This window comes from Falco punctatus (genome assembly GCF_963210335.1).
Source record: "Falco punctatus genome assembly, chromosome: Z".
Taxonomy (NCBI): domain Eukaryota; kingdom Metazoa; phylum Chordata; class Aves; order Falconiformes; family Falconidae; genus Falco; species Falco punctatus.
In genome coordinates this window covers 23,783,876-23,793,728 of record NC_137586.1, presented here as the reverse complement: position 1 = coordinate 23,793,728, position 9,853 = coordinate 23,783,876, and the positions used below count along the sequence as shown (strand labels likewise).

Here is a 9,853-nt window from a genome sequence, read left to right as displayed (position 1 = left end):
ATCCACATTTAAAGTGTGGCAAATGAAGAGACGGGACGCAGCTTGATGCAAGCAAATGTCAATTTATTGTACAGAAGCACGAGTTTATATACACTTTCAGAAGCTGCGCGTTTTAAACAGATTGGTTCTTGAAGCTAAGCCTTGCATACTAGGCAATCCCCAATTGGTGGTTAACTGCCAGCAATTAACAGCAAGGTGTTACCTTTCCTCGGCGCCATCCGTCCCTCACTCCCCTGTGCTCTGTATCATGTCAATTGTTGTCTAGACAAGCTCGAGCACATTCCCCTCAGCTAACTGATTGCCACGCATGGTCCTAGTTTCCAGCCCGCTCCTGCATTAAAAGTTTTAAACACAAGAAGGCCTTAAGTAAAAAAAACAGAAACTGAGGTTACTAAGTGCCAATGTGGTAGCTGAGATATATGAGTAGTTAAACTACCTAGTTTAGTAGACATGCCACCAGCATTGAAGTAGGAAAGTCAGTCACCGTTCTCTCTATTAAATGGCTACCTTTGGGTGAACTTAAATACTTCAGCCAAAGATGTTTTCATCTTTTGTCTAAAGCAAACTAGGAAAAATACATATCAGTGCTTAACCAAGTCCTGAATTTCTTCCTGCTTAGGCTTTGGAGAACTCTATCTAGGCCAGCCATGCAGGGTTTTATCCTCATTTTCCTAAAAATCTACTTAAATGCCTCTGGGACAAAAAGAATAACTTAGACCACCTCGGCCTAACAATAAAAAAACCCCACCTGATTTCTGCTACTTTAGTTTTCAGTACTCTACTAATTGGGAAGTAACATGCCTGCTCACAGCATGCCCTGGATTGCAGGGACACGGAGCTCTGCACAAGACTGCAGCTAACTGGGACAGGTTTGCTGTATTACCACTTTCCAGAGATGGAACCGCCACCAGTGTGTTCTTTGGCTGCTGCTCTACTCTCTAGCTGCTGGTGCCTCAGTGCCAGCTGCACTCTCTCATCCCTTGCTGTTACCACATGATAGTTCTTATGGCTGTGCCCATACCATGCAAATACGCTGCCGTGCCAGGTACCCTGAACTATTTCCTTTAGAGTTTTGGATTCCAGGAACTTCTCTGTAAAGGGCCAGTTGCTTCAAACTGAAGCAGTTGTGTTAGAGCCACAATTTAAAAACTGGTTTAATATGTAAAAAAATAAAGTAACAAAAATAAGTACAAAGTGCTATTATTTATCAATCTCACCCCCCATCCTGAGGCGATGTCAATGAAATAAAATTTGCTAGGGCTACAGTTTTTTCAGAGGCTTTCTTTTCAGTAGATAAAAATCTTCTGAAACTGGCATATGCATTTTTAAAACATTCAAAAGAACGCTCAGAGAAATTAAAAGAACCATAATTACATTTATAGGCATACAGAGATTTGGCTTTGCTTGAACATGTTTTGATGTTTTTGCAGCTGAATCATATTAAAGAGTTGGTAAAAAAAAATAAAAGGCCCAGCAGAAACACAGAATTCTTTCTTCAGCTTTGTTTGACTTCTGAAGAAACTACACAGACTTGTGCAATATCATCATACTCATATGTTCTCTTCAAAAATGTGTCTGTAAGTCTTAAGCCAGAGACACTCTAGAAAGGGAAAATATTTAGGAGATGTTAATAGAAATAATTACTAAGTTTATAAACCAGCTATTTTATAACAGAATTATGCTATAAAGACTTACTTGCAGTCCCTGCACTAAAGACAACAATGTAAGTGCAAGATGGAGGGATGAACTTGGGTGCAGCTTTCCAAGTTGCCTTCCTGAAACTCCACACCAGTGGATGGAATTAGTATTGCACATTTCTAAAACCAGATCCATAGTTCTTTCACTGCTAGAGGAAATTGAAAAACAAGAATAAACCTGTGGACTTTTTTTAAGCATTCAAAGACTGCAGACATATAAAAGCTTGATTACCGTATTATTCAGGTTATTACTGATCAACCTTTCATAAATTACAAGGCAGCAAGCAAAATTTACTATGATGTGCAGCAATGCAGTTGCATATAGCTTTGTCCAACACAAGCATCCTATCATGGGCTTAGCAGTACTGCATAGCTTAAATATCACTCACGTTTTGGATGGAGTACAAGATTCTCATGAGAAGTATCTGCAGACCAGATGCATGCTTTAGTCCCTGGCTAGCTTTAACTTCTATTTAGAATTACTTTATTTAAATGTCACTCTTGCAACCCTTTTATAAAGGGCTACTGTAGATCCTAGTGTAAACACAAATCAAGTCAAAACATTGATAAAACACATACGAAAGACTATGGAGACAATGTTTAGCAGGCATTCTAGCAGTGGTGCAGAACCAGCAGTAAAATCAGACTGGATACAAATATAATTTATTCTGATAAAGTCACTCGTAGTTAAAAAATCCTATATAGGCACTCATTTTGCTATTAGATTAACTAAGAAGAACTAAGATGATTTGTGATTTAAGTATGGGGTGCAATCTTAAATGATACTGCTGCCAGTTCCACGGAATTCTACTACAGACTTATGGCAATCTCCTAGTTCAAATAGTATTAAAAAAAAACCAACCACAACCTTCCATCATGATCTGTTTTCTTTGGGTTTTTCAAAATCACTGTAATCCAAAAGATGCGTTTCAAGTAGTTTCATGTTGCTACAACTCATAATAAAGACCAGCCTTGAGTTGTTTCTGGAGAAAGTATTGAAAAGCGAAACAAAGACAGCCACAACTTACCTATTCAGGAAAACCCACAAGAATAACATGACATCATTACCTGCAGTTTGTTATTTTACATGTAATGTTGAAAGGTTCTTCCAAATTTACAGTGTCTGGTATTGTCTCCAAAGAAAGCCTTACATCGCCATAACCAGGAGCCTGAGAAGGTACAAGAATGTGTATTCTCAGATGCTGGACAGTAAAGTTTTCACTACTTACATCTTCATTTTCTGCAACAAGCTTAGAGTAAGACGACTTTGAAGAAAGAAGTTTGACTTTTCATGCTTTTGATTTGTATCCAAATCACAGCACTTCTCCACCCACTACCAATGACCACCTTCTTGACAGGTTTAACAATTCATTAGACATGGATGATCTTTATTATTAGGTTTTTCAGATAGTTCACATCCTTAAAGCTTGAATATCCCCACAGAATTCCTGAGAAGATGAACTTTAATTCCAAGATCTGTTAGGCAGGTAACATACACTATGGACAACATAAGTTGGTGGGGGGGTTTAAATTTTTTTCATGAAAAAAAGTTCATAATTTTCCTGGATAAACCCAACACTATTCCACATCCTATGAATTAAAGAGATTGCTCATTCTCTTTGCCATTTCAATCCTCCAAGCCTCTGCCAAAAAAATTAATTGCCACAAATTAGAAAGGCACATGGTTTGAACACTTGCCAGCTATCCAATTCTGTCAAGAGCCAAACACATTTCATATGGTCTATTAATATGACAAACCTATGACAAATACCCTGGTTACTACTAACCAGGGTTGATACAAGATGGTAACCTGCAGATAAAAAGCTTTAGATTTTAAATCCCCCACAAATGACAAATCATAAGGGAAAAAAAAGAAGTGAAAAGATCGCCTGGCCTGACAAGGCTTACTTGTGACACACATTCCAATACTGCTGATAAAAGGATGCTGTAGTTACATTTACAGCTTCATTAAAAATATATTCCCAAAGAGGTCCAGAAAGCCAGTGACCAACAGGCTGGGAAGAGGTTTTAGTCATACACGGTTCGTTACAGACTAAAGAAAGATGACACTGTAGAAAGCAAATTAAATAGGACATCAGAGTGAACAAAAATGTCAAACTGATGGCGACTTCTGAGCAGTCAAGCAACATCAGTTTGGAACCCTTCAAGAAAAAGTAGTAATTATCCCGCAGTGGAAAAAGGCACATGTTTTCATCTGGATTAGGTAACAGGAAGGAACCTACTGGATAAATTATAACTAGTTCCCTAAACAACAGGTAGTCTGCCATAACATTAGACTCTTCTTTTTAATAGAGATACATTAAGGAAAAAAAAAACCCCACAACCCCAAACAAGAAAAGCAGTGTTTTATAGAATAAACTTGGCCACAATTGATCAAATCAAGACAGGATCAGAGCAGATGAGAAGGCCCAAACCAGTCCATACCTGTTGGCCTTAATGATACACCTACAAGAACTGATGGCTAGAGGTAAAGGCCTTACAGTAACACCAAAAGGAGGAGCATAGTTTTCATCCAAAAATGAGACAATTGCTCAGAGTATGGAATCAACTTGCTTGTGCTACTCAAGAGCAGCGTTCTTTAAACGGACTGGTTCTAGTCTAGTCCTGGATTGCATGCCCATGAGCAGGTGGAGCACCCTTGGCATACTGTGGACATGCATCTGTCTGGTTTAATGTTACCCAGATGCAGGAGCAATCTGGAAACTAGGACCATGTGTGGCAATCAGTTAGCTGAGGGGAATGTGCTCGAGCTTGCCTAGACAACAATTAACATGATACAGAGCACAGGGGAGTGGGGGACAGATGGCGCCGAGGAAAGGTAACACCTTGCTGTTAATTGCTGGCAGTTAACCACCAATCGGGGATTGCCTAGTATGCAAGGCTTAGCTTCAAGAACCAATCTGTTTAAAACGCGCAGCTTCTGAAAGTGTATATAAACTCGTGCTTCTGTACAACAAATTGACATTTGCTTGCATCAAGCTGCGTCCCGTCTCTCCATCGCAGCAAATTGGTGACCCCGACGTGATGCGTTTAAGGATCTAACGTGAAGGGCTCTCGAATCGCCTGTCTGAGCGACTTGCAGCGAGTCCCACAGAACTTTGAATGATCCGCTGAAAGGAAGCAGGAGCCAGCCAGAAATCCCTCCGGAGTCGAGAGGTGAGCTGTGGGAAATGGGGGAATGGGGAATCAGGCTTCGTCCCCAGAAAGAGACGTATATGGACTCTTGAAGGGTCTTCTAGTCAGATCCGGGAGTCCATGCCTCAGTCTCCTCAAATGGTGACCCCTATGGTGGTGTTCCGAAGCCTTGGAAGAATAAGGACAGAACTGGTCGATAAAAAAGACAGCTCATGGAAGAGGGCTGCGTTCTGGAGGAGACGGCTTGGCTGAACGATCGTCTTGCTGTCTGGACCAGGCAGACAACCTAAACCCCGAGGATAACACCTGTATGCATCAAGACAGGTGAGCAGCCAAGAAACTTTAGCGACTTTGAAAGAATCAAAGTGTGTACAGACAGCAGCCAGTTGTATGATGCTGCCGCGGAGGGGAACTCCGTGTCGGGAATGCATTTAGCACCTTGCTGGCAAATTCTGACTACTCTTTGCCAAGTGTGGACTAATTCTACTAATGGTGCTAAACCAGAGGAAGCTGTAAATTCTGCCAACAGTGTAAGCACTGAACTAGAGGAGGCTGTAAATTCCACCAACTGCGCGACTCTTCTCAACACACTGTCAACGATGCCGATTCTGTCCACACCTCCTCTGCCCCCAAAGCTTCTGTCACTGACTGCAGTGACCCTCACAGCACAGGACCAAGCATGGGAGCAGGACAACTCGGACAACGATTCCATTGATACTGATAAACCTTTTGATCCAGGTCCTATAGATCTGGAAAAGGAGCTAGACCTTTCCCCCACCCCCTCGTCTCTCCCGATGCATTGATTGTATTTTTGGGGAGGGTGAAAGGGAGTCTGAGGGATTGGTGGCAGGAATGCAAGTGGGAAACACTTAAGTGATGGGTTTTGGGAGTCGCTATGGCATGTTCAGTATTTTGTCAGACAAATCGACCTGCAGAGTGGCAGCCTGTGCAATACGAGGCTGTTAAAGGGTTAAGCAAAGCAGTGCGGGAAGGGAGGATTCATAATACATTTGCTATGTCCCTTCTTGAAGTGATGGCAGAGCCTTATACACTCACACTCAGGATTGGAAGTCATTGCTTTGTATGGTACTAACTGATACAGTATATGATGTGGTTATTTGATTTTTGTGAGCTATGTGTAGTGGCCTTGACTGAAAACCTTAATCGGCGAATTGCTGTTAACTATGAGCAGTTGGCTGGAAAAAATAACTGGCCGATTCTGTGACTCAGGCAAGGTATCCCAGGGACAACTGTTTGCAAATGAATGAGATGGTTATTAAGGCAGTCCGGATGCAAAGCAGTCCGGATGCGGGAGTCTTGCCACAGTCTTGCAGGGTCCTAGAGAGTCACTAACTTTATTGATTGGCTTCAGAATATTTTGCAACAAGTCGAACATAAGGAAGCTCAAGGGTTGCTTTTAAAACAACTAGCTGTGATAATGCCAATGAAAATTGTAAATGGGCAACTTTCACAATCGCAACCCCAACATGTGTCAAATGATTGTAACGCAGAACTCACAGCAGACTGTAATTCTCAGGCCGAGTTCTGGAATGCAGCATAACACATTTTTGCTTCTCTAATCTCTTCTGTAAGAATAGTACACACTCTTAACTTGCGTAGTAAATTAGGCTGCTAGCTTGCTAAACAAAGTAATACTACAAATACTAATTTTTTTTTTCTGGCTTATTAACAGATGTTGATTCTGTCCATCATATGTTGCTACAGAACCGAGTTGCTATTGATTTTTATTATTAGCACAGGGACACAAGTGTGAAGACTTTGATAGGATGTGTTATGTGAATCTGAGTGACCACTGTGAATTAATTTATAAAAGTATACAAAACTTAAAAGCCTTAAAGATCTGTAACAGAGCCAGGGGCGGGATGCCTTTGGTCTCTTCTCACGGCTGGGAAACTTTGGGCCATGACTCAAAAGTATTACAGGATTTATTATAATTATCTTTAACCACCTTATTGATGTCTGCCTTATGTCTCCCATGCCTTTTTTTTCCTGTACTCAGTGTTTAGTTGATTGTAACATAAAGCAGGTCATGGTCACCCAGCTACACACCCCCTTTGCCTTGTCGCAATTAACAAGCAAAAAAGAGGATAGAGAATGTCTGAAGAGAGAGATAGGAGAGGAAACTGGAGAATATTTGATCTAACAAGAGATGAGAGAACAGCTGGGTATTGTGAAGGAGAATAGGAAAGATAAACATGGTTATCTAGTGTTTAATAGGTGTCTGCATGCTTGTAGTGATATATAGCATTGTAACTGCATGAATGATTCCTGCCCTGAGCCTGGTGGAGCATACAGCTGAGGTTTGTGTCCGGGCTCAGAGATGTAAATAGGGGCTTCTCTGTTATGGTAAAGTATCTCTCTTTGCATAAAAAAAGAGGGAATTAAGGGAATGACCCCAGAGGTATGTTCAGAGAAGGCATGCTATGTTTCGAACTTTTTGACTGAACCAGTTCTTGTTTGGTGTGCCCTTCCACCTACATATAAGGTTAATCCAAAAGAAGATGATACTGTTTACACTTTGAATGTCGATAATTGTCTTTCTGTAGATGCTAACGTAGTAGGAGGCTACGATGGGAACGTGTCACAGCCGTTCTTCTCTTATCCAGAGTAACAGCAGGGAAAGCATTAAAGAGTTAAATCACCTTGTTTGGTAGGCAGTTAAGAATTTGAGTCAAAATTGCCACTGCTTTTTGTTGTTGGTTCAAGGACATGGCTGTGAGGATTTTGATGGTATGTGCTGCGTGGATTTTAGGCGCCCCATTGCAGCAACATGTTATCAAAATCTGAGAAAAATGTCAGCCTTTTTGGCATCCATTCACTCAGTTGGCAGTATTGTTTGTTTGCTATTACCTTGGTTGCTGTCATGTTTGCAAGGGCCCTGCAGAACATGGCAAACCTGGTACCAGCTGTTCAAAAACAAAAAGGGGAAATTGTAAAATTGTACGGAACACAGACAGTGGGTTATTTTGACACTGATAATATGTCTTAGTTGCTTTTTTATTTGTTCTATTACTTATACCTTGTTTTTACTCGTTCAGTTTCAAAGGTTCTTTTTGTGCAACAGGAAGAGGGAGATGCAGGAGCGGGCTGGAAACTAGGACCATGCGTGGCAATCAGTTAGCTGAGGGGAATGTGCTCGAGCTTGTCTAGACAACAATTGACATGATACAGAGCACAGGGGAGTGAGGGACGGATGGCGCCGAGGAAAGGTAACACCTTGCTGTTAATTGCTGGCAGTTAACCACCAATCGGGGATTGCCTAGTATGCAAGGCTTAGCTTCAAGAACCAATCTGTTTAAAACGCGCAGCTTCTGAAAGTGTATATAAACTCGTGCTTCTGTACAATAAATTGACATTTGTTTGCATCAAGCTGCGTCCCGTCTCTTCATTCGCCGCACCCAGAAAAAATGTAGTTGTGAATTCCAAGACCACTCCACAAAAAAAGCCCAAAATTATGGTAAGTGGGGGAGATCCACGATACTTGTTTCAAAAGTGCATTCCTAATGTCAACCGAAACAATGGGAGGTGGGGGCGGGTTGGGGAGGGACACAGCACAGGTAAAATTCTGAGCCTGTGGGGAAAAGGGTGGTTATAGGGCTAGTAAATGGATTAGGAGGAAGGTGAAAGCAGCCTAGAAATGAAATAATCTGACAGCACTTAAAAGATGAGGGGAAGATGAGAGCAAGTTGCACTGCATTTCAAAGGGGCACAAACCCCCAAACCTGTTTGCTGCTTTTCCAAAGACATCTGTCTTTGATCACAAAATAACTCATGTTTCTCTGTTAATCACTAGCACAAAACAATTATGGATGACTGAAATTCTGGAGTGTTGTGTGTTTATCACCACTGTGTTTCAAATGCAATTCTCAAAGGCTCAACAACAAGGGATGCAGAGTGACAGAATAATCATTTATGGAGGCAGAAAAAGATAGCTGTTTTTAAAGAGATATTTTAGGAAAGGTCAGTTGAAAATGAGAAAGTTTATTAGTTAAAAAACAAGCTAAAACTTTCAAAGTAACAGGAGTAACTATGGTTAGAAAAAAGGGCAATTTCTAATTTGATGGGGTTATACAGATACTTAACACCTCAATTAAAAACAAAGAAAAGTTTTAGTGACTTAGCTGTGAATCTCCAGGATCCAAGTTTGCTTGCCTAGTTCCACATCATTGTGATTTCCCTACAGGATTGCTCTAATTTACTAGGGGATGGGGGCAGGGGGAGAGACAGAAACCCAATTAAGAAGCTTTGTAAACTCAGGTTAAGATTCACTTGTTAAAAGCTTCTTTTTTTTTTTTTTCCTTCTCTCCCATATTACAGCACCCTCAATTCAAAAGATGCAAGCCAAGTTTAGGCATTAGACTGGCTGTGCAGCTGACTTAAGCGAGCCCGTAATTACAACTTAAAATTCATGAAGAACTTTTAAATCAACTGGAATAGAATATATTCCATCAGAACTGTGGACATGAAAGATAAATAGTATTACCCTGTACATAACATGTTATTCAAAGCTAAAATGTCTGTATGAATTAGGGAGCAGACTTCTGTCTCAACAGCTGGCATACTGAAATGAGTTCTTTTGTCAGTACATTCGAGTTTGTTGCCGAATGCCATCCAAGAAGTTAATTTTATTTTAACCAGCGTATTTTGCTACATAGGTTACTTGATTCTGGAATTCAAGTGCACAACCTATTAAGTTATGTTGTTCAGTGCCGTGAAAAAAGAACGGCATGTTATGTGCCAGAAAACAATCCTCAAGAAAACAAAAAATGTTGCCATTCACATGACCAAAAGGAACAAGAATGCTTTTGTTCAGTGACAGTCCCTCAGAATAAAGGCTTGTGTTGTGTCGTCGCCGTCGCCCTCTCCCCTTCACTGGCCAAAGTTACTTAGTAATATTTCTATATGTATTTGAAAAGTTAATTCAGAATGAGGTCCAGAGAGTTAAGCTGCTTGTGCTTTTCCTTCAAGTCATGATGAAC

General features: G+C 40.8%; 1 protein-coding gene across 4 annotated transcripts in view; it reads right to left on the bottom strand.

The window, feature by feature from the left end:
• Positions 1 to 46: 46 nt before the first annotated feature.
• The window catches only part of TRAPPC13 (trafficking protein particle complex subunit 13), a 30,842-nt gene continuing 21,035 nt past the window's right edge, over positions 47 to 9,853 (bottom strand). For 2 of the 4 annotated variants that reach the window (XM_080372851.1, XM_080372853.1), the window contains 3 exons: positions 2,766 to 2,866; positions 1,696 to 1,846; positions 47 to 1,600 (listed from right to left, as the gene is read on the bottom strand). In XM_080372851.1, coding sequence (XP_080228977.1) covers positions 1,496 to 1,600; positions 1,696 to 1,846; positions 2,766 to 2,866 — 357 coding nt within the window. In that variant the 3' untranslated portion in view covers positions 47 to 1,495. The remainder of the gene's footprint in view (positions 1,601 to 1,695; positions 1,847 to 2,765; positions 2,867 to 9,853) is intronic. The other 2 variants (XM_080372852.1, XM_080372854.1) reach the window with 1 other exon arrangement.